The following is a 16,108-nucleotide window of genomic DNA, read 5'->3' on the forward strand; positions in this document are numbered from 1 at the left end:
CCTTGTGAGGCAGAGAGGAGCCAGATGTGGGAAGAGTATCTTGCTGTGCATATGTATCCAAAACACCAGTTAACATGAGGTATATGGGAATTGTATATTGGTATTAAACTGGTTAATGCATCCCTTCAGAAAGTACTGGCTGATGTAATAAGAGTAGTTTGGTGGTTTGGGGTTTTTTTTGTTGATGTTAGCTTTTGTTGGTTGGTTGTTCTTGTTGTTTGTTTTCAGGGGGTTTTTTTGTTACAAACTGCGTATTATTTTTTAAGTTAAGCTTGGGTTTTTATCAGCCAATTAAAGTTCTGTTGAAACCAATCTATTACTTATCCCTTCTACTTGGTTTTGGGCTATACAGGTTATGTCCAAGCATCAAAGCAAGACAAGAAGTTCATGGCTTGTGCTCCAGATTACTCCTACGCTGCTCTTTGCGAGTGCTTGCGAAGAGTTTTCATCTATCGCCAGCCGACTCCTCTGGCCACGGTTCTCTACAACAGGAAGGAAGGAAGACAAGTGGGACAGGTTGCTAAGCAGCTGGTAGCAACCCTGGAAGCCAGTGATCCTATCTTAGGCTTTCAAGCTACGAGTGAGAGATTATTTGTTCTCACAACAAAAACCTTGTTTTTAATAAAGGTGAACTCTGGAAATTAATTATTCAGTGTGCTCTGCTGTAGTTTGTGTTAACAATTTGTTATAGAAGTGAATAGGTTGACGATCTGACAAGGTCAGTGCAATTTGCTGAAAATGACAAAGGGGATGTTGTACAGGGGAATCAAATTTCTTCATTAGAATTTTTCTGTAAGAAAGTGAGTTTTTGACTTTGCTGCCATGGAAGTAAGTTTTTTCAGAGCTATGGGAAAATGTCTTCTGCATTAACATCTTTGTCAAAGTAATTGTCGGATGCTGCTATTGCATAGGTGAATAGATTTATGCATTGCTTTTTCCAAGTTACTTTATTTGCTATGCTTCTGAATTTTGAGAATTGACTGCTGTTTTTAAATGCCACTGTTTACCTATGAAAAAAGTAGTCAGATAAAGAGTTAAAAGCATATGATATGCCAAGTAGAATGTATTATAAAGAAAAAAAATCTCCAATTCAAATACGGTTGACCAAAAAACTTTTGATATTTGATTTGATATTTGACATTCAGTAGTTTTGAGTGAAATGTGAGAGAAATGAATGGGGTATTATGTTTCTTATACAGGTAATAAAATGAAGCAAATTTACTGTATGTGCACATTTTAAATTATTGGTTTGGGACTTGTTTATACTTGCAGTAAAGTCTGTTCACATTTCTAGAATACGTTTTAATAGCTTCTTCCAGAAGCAAAGTAAGGGTCAGTACATGGCTGGCCGTGATACATCGAGTGCTGTTAGTTAAGGTCTTGTCATACTCTCAGTTGTGCCATTTTCATTTGACTTTATGCTTCATTTCAAGTGACTGATTTACAATGAGAAAATAGAAAAGGGCTGACAGAAAAAGCGCTGATATTGTAACCTGGGATGGGACACTCAGAGGTGCTGCTTCTGCCTCAGATGCCACTGTACATGCTGCATTGTCACTTAACTGTTCTGTCTATGATGCCTAAGTCAAAACATGTTATATATGCAATGTAAGAATTTGCAATTTGCTCAGGCCAATGAGGATGCATTGGTTTAGCAGACTGGTATGGTTAGTTGAGTTGAATAGCTGTATGTGAAGATTTTTGTTTCTTATTTTAAATTGGCATTGTCAATACATTGAAACCAAAGAGTCAGTTGTGACAGTCAGTCTACCCTGGGTTGGGTTTTTTCATAGTTGGCTTGCAAATCCATAACAAAGGATGCCTAATATGTTGTGTACTGACAGGAAAGTGCTGTCATTTGTGGTACCAAAGTACTGAGAGACACAAATAAAGGCAGCCTTTTAGTTTGCATCTCCCTACCAATATTATTTCAGAACTCTGTAAGAATCTATTCAGAGAAGAGTAAGTATTTCTTTAGTTGTGATTGTTTTCACTCTCTTGTAAACTCTGCAGATTTGTATCAGTGAACTGATTAAATAACAAGAGGAAGGCAAGCAGCTGTGGCTTGCAAAAACCATCCAAATGCAGAAGCTTTTCAAGGAACATGATTTTCATTCTCCTCACAGCAAGGTTATATTGTATATCCAATATTGAAAAGCTTTTCTTTACTTTGAGCTGGGTAAGTTAAAACAGACTGAATTTGTAAACCTGGTTTCATCTGTCCTTTTAAAACTGTCTTGAAAATGCTTTTTGGAAAAGCTCAGTGAATGTATTACCATTTTTACTGTTTTGCATCTAAGTTTTATTTGTTGTCCAGTAATGTCAGTCAAGGTGGTAGAATTCCTGTGGAGGTCCTGTAGAAAAAAATATGTAGCTTATTACATTGTAGCATAAATTAAGTGCTTTTAGGTGTATATGAATATTACTTAGTAAACTGAGGTTTAATATTTGGGGACTGAGAGTTAAGAATGTGATATTTGGGAAATGGGGGAATGAAAGAGTGAAGGAATCATAGTCAACGTGTCTTTGTCCCTTCTGGTTTACTGCAGGCTGTTTCAATACAGATGAGAATTTCAGCTCTTCTCTGTCAAAGTCTTCCTGCTGTGAGTTACATGTCTGGAAATATGCTCTGCTCTCTCCTGCCACAGAGGAAACAGAGTCAAGTAAAATGGTTACCTATTCAGAGGTATTACAATATGCAATGACTAGAACTCATATTCCAAATGTGTGTCTGTTTCAAGGGAGTTCTTGTTTGCATCTGGAAATAACTGAACACAGGGAAAATGTTCATCCCTTTTCCGTGTTACTCATGTGTTTGTAATCGTGTTTCCCAGGAACAATGTATCAAGTAGTCTCTCTCTTATTTTGCTTCTATGAAAGTCAAGGATATTTTAGAATTTAAATTATTTTTTACCTTGAGGAACGTGGAGTGCTATTGCGTAGCAAGCTGCTAAGCACCTGAGGCAGGGCAATCCCAAGCACAAAAGCAGGCTGGGCTGAGAATAGATTGAGAGCAGCCCTGGAGAAAATGACTTGGGGGGGCTGGTGGATCAGAGGATGGACATGGCCCAGCAATGTGCATTTGTAGCCCAGAAACCCAAACATGTCCTGGCCTGCATCATGTGAAGCATGGCCTATATGTCCAGAGAGGTGATTCTGCCCCTCTGCTCTGCTCTGCCCTGCTCTGCTCTGGTGAGACCCCCACCTGGAGAAATGCATCCAGCTCTGAGGACCCCAACATAACAGAGACGTTAACGGGTTGGAGCAAGTCCAGAGGAGGGACACAAAAGTCATCAGAGGGCTGGAGAATCTTGACTAGGACAACAGGTTGAGAGAGTTGTGGTTTTCAGCCTGGGAAAGAGAAGTCTGGGAGACCTTAGAGCAGCCTCCTAGTACATAAGGGGGGCCTGCAAGAGTGTTGGAGAGGGACTTTGGACAAGTGCATGGTAGGAGAAGGAATAATGGCTTTAAACTGAAATTGAGTAGGTTTAGATTAGATACTGGAGGAGACTCTTTAGGGTGTGAGTGGTGAGACACTGGACAAAGTTGCCCAGCGAAGTTGTGAATGCCCTATTCCTCAAAGTTCAGCACCAGACTGGATGGGACTTTGAGCAACTTCGTCTAGTGTGAGGTGTCCCTGCCCATCAGTGGGGCTGGAACTAGATGATTTTTAAGGTCCCTTTCCAACCATTCTATAATAATTAAATTGGCTGCAAGCCACCAAGAGACACTCCCTATCAGCATTTCCTTTTCTGTGTCCAATTACAACTAAGGCTCATTTGTTCAGCATATCATAAATAGGCTTATACAAAGTATAAAATGTGGATATTTTAAAGAGATGGTTTTCTAACAACCATGCTTCAATTTTTCTAGGATTTTTTTTCTTGAAACCGTACTTTTTCTTCCTGAGAGGTCCCAATCACAATCTGTTTACGGAATTTCTGAGAAAATATTTGACTATTACAGGCTTACTTGGCTGTTACTGCATTATTTGATTTCAGTATTCTTTTTCAGTGCTTTCCTTGACTGCATGTTTGGAATGCTTGATGTATTCTTCCGCAAGTTGTAATAAATAGAAGAAATTTTAAAATTTTAAAATTATTTTAAAGGATTTATATTAATTTCAAATGTATAGTCTTCCTATGCTACTGAAATAAAATAGAGAAATAGAAATAAGAAATTCTTTAAAATAAAACTTGTGTTAAGAAGTTTTCTGCTAAGGCAAAGTTCTAGCAGGTGTCTGCACTGCAGGGCCAGGGCTGTTGCCAAGACATGCACATTGTACTCCTTGTTTAGCTCTGTGAAATCCCCTGTACAGCCTTGCTAATGTTCCATTTCTGCCAACACACAAATTTACAGAGGTAGTTACTGGAGATTGCTGATAAATATTCCGGTGTATTCTTGTGTTAAAGTACCCACTGTGCCTCTGATCCTGTCTTTTTTATGTACAAAATCCAAATGATCAGGACAAACCCTTCTAGATGCAAGAGAGAGATCTGTCCTTCCTTTCTTCCTCTCCCCCTACCTCAACATGGGTGCTTTTTTGCAGGAAAGTGAAGGAAAATAGGAAGGATTTTATCTGTTTGTCTGTCCTTTGTCAAATAGTGGCTTTCCATAATGAAACAACAGATCCTATAAGAGTAATAAGGTTAAAGCTTATATTTTATTTGATTTTTGTGTTTTCTTTCATTAATGAGTTGCTAGAACTTCTTCATTTCCTTGCCTTCTGTCAATTTGTTTTCTTTTCTCACTATGCAGATTAGATGAACTTAAAGCCTGCAGTCAATCACATATTAGCCATATAATAAAAATTTTGTATTAAAATTTTGTGTCATCAGTCCTATGTGTCATTTGTAACATATTTCTTGAAATCTGGTGGGCTTTGTTTCCCCTCCTCCCTATGCAATACATGTTATTTGTGCTATGGATAAAAGTCAGCAAGGTCTAAAAATAACTTGACATCTTCAGCTTAGAAGAGCCAAGTATCAAGCAAGCCTTTTCATCAAGACTATTGCAATCATTTCAAACTCAAGGTATTGTCCCTTTTTCTTGGAGAAGTGTTTTTTGGAGTAATAGTTTTTTCTTTATAAAAGGTTTAAGGTCCTTCTGAAAAACTTTCTTTACACAAAAATCTTTGCCATGAAGTGGTAGCTGAATATCAATTAAAATAGATCTAATTAACAGTTTCAGAGGCAAACCTGGAAAATATTTGTCATAGTCTTTACCAATCTAATGCTCTATGCAAAAAAACCTTTTTAAAGCATTCCAGTTTATTTTTGCAATCTAATGCCAGTTGCAAGGAATTCTCAAGAAAAACAGAGGAAAGCAAATTTTAAAAAATTAATCATTTTAGAACGTGACTTTCATTATGCTTTGATAAATATACACTTTCTAGTAGTGTATTTCAATAATATATTTCTTAATGTATTAGTTGCATTTTGAATGTGCAGGACTTGTGTGTGTGGACATTTGTATTTTCATCTGTAAATGCACACACCTGTATGAATTCATACTGCCTTGAGGTACTGGGGAGGGTGAGGTAGCTGTTAGAGAGGAGAATCTTTTAACTTTACTGACAGCAAAGTTTGGATTCTTTATTAACATGTTCATGAGTCTGCCACACATGTGTTGTAATGTCACGATAACTGCTTTATGTGAAAACATCCGTCGTGAATCCTGTGGTAGTTTCCTCTGCTGAGGATTAAATATGAGATATTTCAGTATTTCATTTTACCCAAACTTAAACAGCTCAGAGGCCAAGTATTGAGTAGATGCCTCAAGTTAGCAGAATTGATGCAGATGTGATAAGCATTTCTTTTTATCAAAATAAGTGATGTTTAGCGGGAAAAGAAATGAGACACACTGAATACTAATCCAGTCACTTTCAGCGCTGAAATTGCAGCTGATTGACCTTTAATGATTTTTCTCTGTGAATTACTCATTCTTTCTGTTGCATGTGTCTCCTGTAATAAATGTACAGTAATTTATGGTAATTTAAGGCTGAGCAATTTGTGGGAATTTTCTGAATAACTGAATTATGCTTGCATATGTGGTATCTAAAATGTGAGTGTGAGGTACAAGGTGGATGCACCCAGTCATAGAGACCAGAGACTCAGACTCTTGGTGTGATCAAGGGTTGGTGACCATCTGAGCAGAAATAAAAATGGCTGCTTTAAAGACATTCTCATGAGTTGCAATTTCAGGTTCTAAAAAGAGTAAAAATAGGGAATCTGTGCAGAATCATTATAGAATCCTAGAATGGTTTGGGTTAGAAAGGGCCTTGAGGATCACCTAGTTACAACACTCCTGCCATGAGCAGGGGCACCTTTCACTAGACCAGGTTGCTCAGAGCTCTATCTAGCCTGCCTTGAGCAATTCCAGGGATGGAACATCCACAGCTTCTCTGGGCAATCTGCTCCAGTGCCTCACCATCCTCACTGTAAAGAATTTCTTCTTAATATCTAATCTAAACCTGCCTCTTTCAGTTTAATGTCCTTACCCTTGTCCTAGTCACTGCATGTCCTTGTCCCAAGTGTCTCTCCAGCTCTCTCATAGGCTTCCTTTAGGTACTGGAAGGTTTTCTAAGGTCTCCCTGGAGCCATCACTCTCTGCCTGTCTTCACAGGAGAATAAGCTTGCTTAGGCAAGATAAAACATACACAGTTTCCCTTTTAAAATCTAGGGATATATGCAATACTCTATTCAAAGCAGCTGGATCCGACAGAAAGAGAACTTGTTACCAAGACCTCCTCTGTTGTCATTTTCTTTGCATGTGGCAAGGGTAAGTCATCAGTAAAACTACCTGCAGGCTGGTGTGATTGGAGTCACTCTTCTTGTCCTTTCTTACCTGGTGTAGCTCCAGGTGGTTGCTGCTGTCTGAAAAATTCAGTTAATAGTCCTCTAATATATAGTTAATATAGTTAGATTAACTATAGAAATAGCTATATATATAACTATATATATATAATTATAGTTACATAATATATAATTAATAGTGATAAGCTATAAGAATTGGCTGCTGTTAGCACAGTTTTGAGCCTCTTTGCATCCAGTGTGACATCTGATAAAATCTGCCTTTTGAATAAAACAAATTAACAAAAAGAAGACAAAAAACCCTAATCAAACAAAAAAGCCAAAATAAATAAAAATTAAAAAAAAAAAAGAAGCATACAAAAAAAACCCCAAAATGCCTAAAACTCGGACTGCTTTTTTTCCCCACTTTTCCTGGGGGGGAAGTACACTAATAATGTTTTTCTTTCTGCTCTTAGAAATGTTTTCCTCTGCTATAAAGAAAGATGCAATATCCTCAGAGTTTAAGCCTCGTGTCCTTAGTGCCATGGGGACAGCAGGGTATCTGCCACTGATTCAGTTGAGTTTCAGGGACAAATTGGTGTGCAACGTGGTTAGACTGCCAGCTGTTCCCTTAGGAAGTGGGAAAAAGCGAAGTCAGGTTATTTTAATAGGTTCACTGTGTCTGTTTGCATGGCTGCACTCTCTGAGGTCCATATAATTCAGCATACTGGGAGGCTCAGGTGCCCAAACAGGGATCTGTGAGCACATTTCACAGTGTGAACCCATCTGATGTATCTACGCAGAATGGTGCTCTTACTCAGAGTTACCTGCCATCTCAAATTATTTTCCATTGTTTGTTTTCTGTGAAAGCAGAAATAAGTTGCTGAATGACTGCAGTGTCTGCTGTGGAAGGAAAGAGTATATTCTTCCACAGTAGATTCTCGACGATATATTTCTATATCTAATGTGATTTATACCATGACAAATCAGTTATATGGTTTTGACTATAAGTTGATTCATGTTTACAGTTAATTAATTCCCACAACTCACATTTTCTGATGGAATTATTCAGAGATTTGTAAGCAAACACATGAGAAAATTAATTCAGAACTGGAGATAATGAACACTTCTCATGTAGTTTTCAGTTGGTTATTCTGCCTTCATTATATGAACTAAATTTCTTGAATCCTGTAAGAAATAGTTCACTTTGCAATCTTACGTGATACTAAGAAAGTGGAGCTTTGCCTCTTAAGGACTGGCAGGAGTCAAAGTCCACAAGGCCAGAGATGACTAGGGAGAATTTCATGGTGCTTTAAAAGCATCCTGTTAAAAGCAGCCTACCAATGCAAAGGGGGTGCAGATGCTTAAATCCCACCACTTCTGGATACCTCCTGAGTTTAGCAGCCCTCATTGTTCCAAAGCAAGATTATAGCCTTGGAAGAAGCATCCTGCAGAACCCAACCCCTCCTGCTTTACAGCTCTGCAGAGATTCTGAATGTGTGAATTAAAACAATAATGTGTTTGTACCAGTGATGTCCAGCTGTGTCCACACCCACAGCACATTCCTCTGAAATATGTGGGGTTGGATGTGACATATAAAACATAAAATGAGGTGGTCAGGCCAAAGCTCAATCTGTCCATCTCTCATTTCCCTTAATCAACTGCTTTTGGGTGCGCGTTTCCTCGTGCTTTGTCACGAGCAGCCAGTGCTGTGCAGTCTGCAGCCCTGAGCCCTTCAGCTGTGGGCTGCTGGCTTTGTAGCCAGCTGTGGTGCTGGTACCAAATGGCACAGCTCCAGCTTTCCTTGCCACCTGCCAGGCTGTGCCCAGCTCTCAGTGTCTCTGCCACTCAGTTGGAGGAAACTGTCCTGTGCTGGGAGTTACAGCCACACACCACAGCCAGGGTTTGCCTCTGGTGCTTGTGGCTGTGTGGTTTAACCCAGCAGGGAGCTGAACACCTCATGGCCACTCCCTCACTCCCCACTGCCAGTGGAATGGGGGAGAGAATTAGGGGGAAAGATGTAAAATTTGTGGTTTAAGACTAAAATGGGTTAACAATACAGAAACTATTTATAAAACCACCACCACCACCATGTTGTTGTTGTTGTTGTTGTTGTTGTTGTTGTTGTTGTTGTTGTTGTACAGAACAAGTGATGCAAAATGCAATTGCTCACCACTCACTGTCCAACCAGTTCCTGAGCAATGGCCAGATTTCCCCCTGATTAAATGCTGAGCATGACACCTTATGATATAAAATATTCTTTTGGCCATTTGGGGTCAGCTGTCCCAGTTGTGTCCCCTCCCAGCTTTTTGGGCACACCCAGCCTACCCTCTCACCCTCAGGGTAGGGTGAGAAGCTGAAAAGTTCTTGCCTTAGTGTCAGCACTGCTCATCAGCAACTAAAGCAGTGTGTTAGTAAAGTTATTCTCATCCTAAATCCAAACCACAGCACAAACAACTAGGAAGAAAATTAACTCTATTCCAGCCAAAACCAGGACAATGGCAAAACAGCCCTCCTGGGCGTCAGGCAATGTGTCTGTGCATCCCAGGCACACCCAGGCAGTGGGAGTGTGCTTGAAGAGCCCAGAGGGAGCTGCTGAATTGCATCCTGGGGGATTGCTGGAGGATTTCCTCATCTGTGTGCACAGGTAAACTCCAAACATGTCTCCAGGGCCAGGGGAGTGGAGGCTAAAAGGTGCTGGGAATGGATTTGGAGAGTTGTAAGAAGTTAAGTTCAAAGGTAGTATGATAGGTATAAGCAGATCTGGTCCAAAGGGTTTCTGAGAGAGACAGTGCAGGTTTTTGAGCCATGGCTAAGCTGTGTTACTTTAATGTCCCTTTTGAGCCAGCTTTCACTTCCTCCTCTATTTTAATGGTGGAAACTTTTGTTCCTTTAGCTGTGGTGTGGGTTACAATTCCTGTGATGACAGCACAGAGCCCAGATTCAGGGCAATTTTTCAAAACCAGGCCAAGGAAGGTACATTGTCTTTAAAGCTGTTTTAAATTTTTCCCATTAAAATTGAGTAGCAACAGGGTATATGATTACTGCCAACTGAGAAAATTATTCAGAGGAATACAAGGATGCATTTTAAATAAATTGAGTATCATATGTGTTTATATGCATGCAGATGAGGAGAGGAGAGGAGAGAAGAGAGCCATATGGCAGTGGGTTACAAATGGCTTAGGGAAATGAATAATTCTAAGCTTTGATATATATGAGCCTGCTGGGGTTCAGATGTTCTCATGCTGGTGCTTTAAGAAACCAGCTGAATGAATAAACAAACATTTGAAAGACAAAACACTCGGCCAGCATCCAGCTTAAAAATTCAGAGAAGATACCTTTAAAAAGGACTTAGAAAAAAGGTTGGGACTACTGTTAAGACTGAAATACATATAAGATTAAAATGAGCTTGCTTTTTTTTATATCTTCTGCCATTCTGTAGCTACTGTACATACTATGTTTCCTGTTGTTTACATGCTTTTTTGTCTTAGCCTCTAAAAATATTGTATTAACATCAATATTAACTTCTTTAATTACTGAATCAGAGGAATTAAAAGAATCCTTTAGAGACACCAATCACAAAATAAAGGCTTTCCATCTTCATTAAAAAATGGAAATTTGTATACAAGATTCCTTCCTTTTCTCCGTGTCTTTGTCAGAAGACCAAACATTTATCAGGAAAGACATGCAATGGAAACTGCACAAAGGTAAATTCTCCACAGCAGAACATAAACAGCCCAGCAAAGTTTCTCAGTAGTGGTTTCTTTGCACTTAGGCTGAGACTTTGCAAGGCCTACATGCCCTAACCCACATGAGTGGGACTTCTTAATGTTGTGCTTTCCTAGAAAAGAAAAGGAACAGGCACGGTAAACAGTAATAGTGCATCATACTGTTTCTGTAGATTTACTCTGAAGTAATGTTAAAAATCACATCATATTCATGTGAGACTGGAGAGTGGTGTTGCTAAACTTATAAGGAGATTTAATCAGGTATTAATTAACTGACAACCAGCAGCATTCAATGTCTCCAGTAATCTGAAGAAGTCCAAGCCATGAGCAGCCAGCTTTTCTAAAGGAGTGCTATTGGAAATGGCATCAAAGGCTTTTCTGAAGTCCAGGCAGACAAAATCCACAGTATTTCCTTCATCCACCAAGCAGGTCACCTTGTCACAGGAGCTCAGGTTAGCCAAGCAGGAGCTGCCTCTCTCAAACCCACGCTGGCTGAGAGTGATCCCCTGGTTGTCCTGCTGTGCCATGTGATGCTGCTCAAGATAATTTGCTCCATGATTTCTCTGGCACTGAGCTCAGGCTGACAGGTCTGTAGTTCCCTGGATCCTCGTTCCCAGCCTTTTTGTCCCTGGCTGTCACACTTGCTGATCTCTAGTCAACTGGGATGCCCTGGATTAGTCAGGATTGCTGTTAAATGATGGAGTGTTGATGCTCTTGCAAGTGCAAGAGAGTTGATGCTCTTGCTGAGCATCTCTGCCAGCTCCAATTTGTTCTGGATAGACTTGAGTCTAAGCGGTAAACATGAAGAATGTGCTCAACACATTGCTCAAATCCATTGCTGATGTGACTGTCAATAACTTGTCTTCACAAGCATTTTTTCATAGATGTACATATCTAGCATTTTAATGTTTTTTGTTTTTCTTGGGGAGAGGATAGGGGAGTAATTTATTTTTAGATGAAATAACTGTGCATATCCATTCTGACTTCCCTTTCTACCTGTATTCTTTTACATCAAGTTCTGAGTTGTCCTGTTTGCAAAGACATACTCTGTGGCCATCCTGTACAGATGCTATCTTCCTGTTTTTCTTGTTATGTTTGGTTTTGGGTTTTTGGGTTTTTTTGGGGCGGGGGATGGTTGGTGGTTTGTAGGTGGTTTTTTTGGGGGTTTTTTTTGGTTTTTTGTTTGTCTGGTTTTGTTTTTTTGTTGTTGGTTGTTTGGTTTGGTCTGGTTTGTCTTGGTTTGGTTTGTCTCTTTGTTTGTTTTTAAATTACATTTTTTAGCATTCCAGCTGCTTGGTAACATGCATGGCAGGCTGAGGAGTTCCTAGCCAGGCTAAGTATCATAGCATGGATCTATATCACCTTCCAAATGCCACTGTAATCAAGAGAGAAGAATGTGTCTGGCGTCACCTGAAAGGCAACCATGTATTGTAAATCACTCAACAGGGACTGCAGTAAATTGGGGGGAAAAAAACCCACAAAATGTGATGCCCTCAAAATTCTAGGTCCTTAGGCCAGTCAATAAAAATTTGAGTGGAAGTAGTGATACTGAAATGCATTCTTTATTGCTTCAACTTTGATTTGTTTGCCCATGACATTACTAGACAGATTAATTTTTTGAGCTGTTTTGTTGACACTGAATCCCAGGAACTTATGAACCCAGTGATTTCCTCAACAAAATCAAGACTCAAAATCCATTAGAAATCTTCAGGTTAAGAGTGTGCAAACATAGGTCAAGATTCAATATGCATAGAAAGCTCTTGCTTGTAAAGATATGACGTAAATCATCATTTACTTGGTTCAATTCATATTCTCCATATGGATCTCACTTCTTTTTGCTGCTAGGGATTTTGTCTGGCTTTCATTTGCATGCCAGAAAGTAAATATTGGCAAGTTCAGACATCATCAACTGTTTGGGATCCATGTATTTGTAAAGTACTCTGTACACCTATCCCTATGTACAAATAGAAATGATTTAGCTACCACTTATTGAGGATGAATTGTATCTGCACACTGCTTTCCAATTGGCTGCCTAAACTGGAGGATTTAGTGATTCCTGTTTATGTAGAGCCATTTATTTATGGTCCTTGCTGATAAACATGAGATTGGCAGAGCTTGTTTGTTTCTTCTCATTTTAAGGTTTTAAACACAGGCATGTGAAACTATGACAGGTTTTCTCTGCTGGCAGAGGTGGCTCAGGTGGCACCTGTTTGGCTAAATTGGCTAAATCATGCTAAATTGTATTTTGCTGGATTTTCCCTTGGGCTCAAATTCTACTGATGCAGGGTTAAAAAGTGATCCCAAATAAAAATGCTAAACTTTGATATTTTCAGTCTGCTCTGGCATTGACAGAGATGAGCAGTGTGTAAGTGCTCGTGAGTCAGCTGGAGAAATGGATGCATGGCTTGCCTTCTCCCTGGCATATGCTGGCTCAGACACACCTAACAGAGGGTCATATCCCAGATTACAGCACTTTCTAGAGTGGAATCTAGAGATTTCTAGCACTTGTTAGAGTTTTTCCTTCCTGGAAAGGATTCACACTTACTCACAGACACACTTAGCCTTTCTAGGATGAGGCCAAAGGAGCCCTAAGGAACTGGCTATAGGTCAGCACTGTTAACAGAAGAGTTCTGGAGTTCATTTCTGCAGCTGTATATGAAAGAAAGAGGAAGGGCTGTTTGAAAAAAGCCAAGAGAGATAAAATTTTCTGCTTTCTCAGTAAATTACATTTAGAAAGGTTTTCGATTTACAGTATTAAACATTTCTTAGTGAAGCAGTTACTCTTGTGGAGAATACCCAACTCCACCATAAATGAATTTGTGCTAAAATTTATGCTATGAGTGGAAGCAGGAGAATTTTCATCCCACCTGGTTCTCCTGATGGGGTTTAGGTGTCTCTTTATGATTGCTCCTCAGTTAAGTAGCTGAAAAGAGAGGGTGATATTCTCCTAAAAAGCCCTGGAAGCTCACAGCAAATTTTTGTTGTGAGGGGAGTTAAGCAGCACATTTTGAACTTTTGGGGTTTTTTAGTGTTTTATTTGAAATCTGAAAATGCAGGACAGCTCTCCTTTTCAGTGTGTTGTTCTCCCTGCATGGATTCTGACCTGCCCCTGCTGCTGTTTGCTGTGGGGCCAGGGAAGTTCCTCCCAGCTCTGTCCTGCCCTCTGAGACCCTCGCTCAGAGACCACCAGGTGTGCATTCATTCCAAGGGATAATTCACTGGTAGGAGAGAATTTTCCTTTTCTGCTGCCAGAACAGAAGAAAATATTGAAGACAGTGAAAACTGAGACATAATTTTTGTGGTTTTCACATGCCTTTAGGGGCAGGAAACCAGCCCATGAGATATTGCTTTCTGTCTGCCTGAGGAGGTTTGTACCTGCAGTGGGCTACTAGAAAGACCTGAGGGGAGAAGGGAAAAAAAGTCTGAACCTGAGAAGAAGCACAAAAGAGAGATCTTTTATGTCCTAGAAATATCACCTCTGTAGGAATAAACCTATTACCTTTCTTTCTGTGACACTTGGAAAAACTCTAGTTGACAGGAGTTTGTTTCACTACATCAAAAAAGATGGATCTTGGCAGCCTGGTTTATCCACTGTGTTTTTTCAGCTTTTTATTTGCAAAAGGGAATTGATATGTTTTCTGTGGTATGCTCAGTGACACACAAAAGACCATGTCTAGCATGTTGCACACCAGCCATTCATTCTCTGCAAGAGAAATCTTTGATATGCCATGGCATTCAAGTGCTATTTAGAATTGTTACTCACTCAATTTTCGGAAGATATATATTTTTCACAAAGTATAAAGAATTCTCTCAGTTTGATTGTGCTCTTAACTGAATCAAAAAACATACATTCTTACTAAATGAAAAATTAGTTTAGCTTTTGGTGGGTTTTCTACATTGATTGATTTCCACCCAGTTCAACAGCGACATGAAGAACTCTACAAAATGTTTTCTACAAATTTTACCAAAATAAGATTCTGAGAGGAGGAGAGAAACCCTAATAATGCCACAGCTGAGGCAAAGCTCTGACATCTTTATTCAGAGCTACTTTTCTTTCACACCAGTGTCAGAAGTCCCTCAAAGAAATTTCTATGAAACAGGATTGACTTCTCTCTTCTTAATAAGTATGGAACAATTTGTTCCAAAGAGTGTGCATATCATTAACTAAACACTTAAATACACATAGGTGTAATCTGTGTCCAGTCTGGAGTCTGAATAGCAGAGAGAGCATGGAAGTGCCTGATGATGGGAAGGACACCAGACTGCTGGACAGCATGGGGGTGGAGGCCAGTTTTAAACAGGATGATGATGAAGATTGGCTATACCAGCCTTGACAATCAGGCTGTCTGTGGAAATTTAGAAACTTAACCCTTGATATGATATCCCTAGGCCCAGTCTTGCCCAGGAGCTGGAGCTCCCTGCCTGGCATGCGCCCTTTGTTGTTGGCACAGGCAATGCTGGGAGCGAATGCGGCCGGACAGGGACCTGCACTGCTCTGCAACACTGAGCACACGGAGGGGAATCGCTTCCATGGGCAGAAATGCAGCTGGAATTCTGTCCCCCTTCATCTGTGCTGGCACAGCTGAGATGCAAGGGGATTTTCAGATGAGGTCAGGCCTGGAAAACAAGAGTACCTTTGCTTTAGTTAGTACTTGGCTAAACGTAGTGAAGAGGAGCTGCAGCAGCCAAACACTCTTTGCTCAATGAGATGGATTGTCTTTTTTCTTAGAGAGAGAGTGGGCTTGTTCAAGCTCACTTTCAGCAGTGACGACTGGAGGACATCACAAATTACACTCCAATTATCATGGCTAAAAATCTAGCTAATTATCTGGGTTTAAAAATTAAACTTCTGCCTACTCAAGACTTGACCCAGATACCTGTTGATGATTTGTTGGGTTTTGTCTTTCCATGCTGCTCATAGCTATTTTCTGTCATTTCTGGATGTTGCATGCTTTCTCCTACAGGTCTTGGGTGATGCATTGAATTGCTTTGGAGGTCCCCTTCTATAGTAGGAGTCCTAGTAAAATATCTGTATTATATTTGAATATCTGTATATAGGCCTTGCCCTGATAAGCCTGGGTTGTTTTGATGGGCTGCAGCTGTAGCTAGTGAAGATAACTGGGATAAAAGGGGCTGGGCTTGGCCAGTCAAGGAGAGCCTGGGAGGAGCCCTGACTAAGAAGCAGCAACAAGCAGAAGAAGTCTGTGCTGTGAAGACCTGCCCCCAAGAAATATTGCCGAGAAGGTATGAGACTTTAGAAATATGTTTGCGACAGTATGGGACTCTAGAAATATGAAATACAATGAGATAATAACACCCTTCCCCACACACGCTCACCCTGTCTGCTGCCCCTGATTTGTGTCTGAAGTGAATTGAAATGCACTCCCACAAGTACCAGCATTGGTGACAAAAATTACCAAGTTCTCCACTACTCTAATATTTACTGTGACTGAAGCAGGTGCATCTAATTGTGTGCATTTATTTTTAATCTTTCCTAGCTGAAACAGATGGAATCACTGAGACAGCTACTGTTTAGGTGATATCTTCCCCCAGCTTTGATTACTTTGAAAAGCTGAACTTCCACTGGCA

The 16,108-nt window shown here is 40.0% G+C and overlaps 1 protein-coding gene across 1 annotated transcript in view; it reads left to right on the forward strand.

Annotated features, from left to right (window-relative positions):
- Window positions 1-4,794, forward strand: part of NUDCD1 (NudC domain containing 1) — a 38,428-nt gene extending 33,634 nt beyond the window's left edge. Inside the window, exon 10 of the mRNA XM_058805280.1 lies at window positions 353-4,794. Within this exon, the coding sequence (XP_058661263.1) occupies window positions 353-645 (293 nt within the window). The 3' untranslated portion in view covers window positions 646-4,794. The remainder of the gene's footprint in view (window positions 1-352) is intronic.
- Window positions 4,795-16,108: the final 11,314 nt, after the last annotated feature.

This window comes from Ammospiza caudacuta, chromosome 1, assembly GCF_027887145.1.
Source record: "Ammospiza caudacuta isolate bAmmCau1 chromosome 1, bAmmCau1.pri, whole genome shotgun sequence".
Classification (NCBI taxonomy): Eukaryota; Metazoa; Chordata; class Aves; order Passeriformes; family Passerellidae; genus Ammospiza; species Ammospiza caudacuta.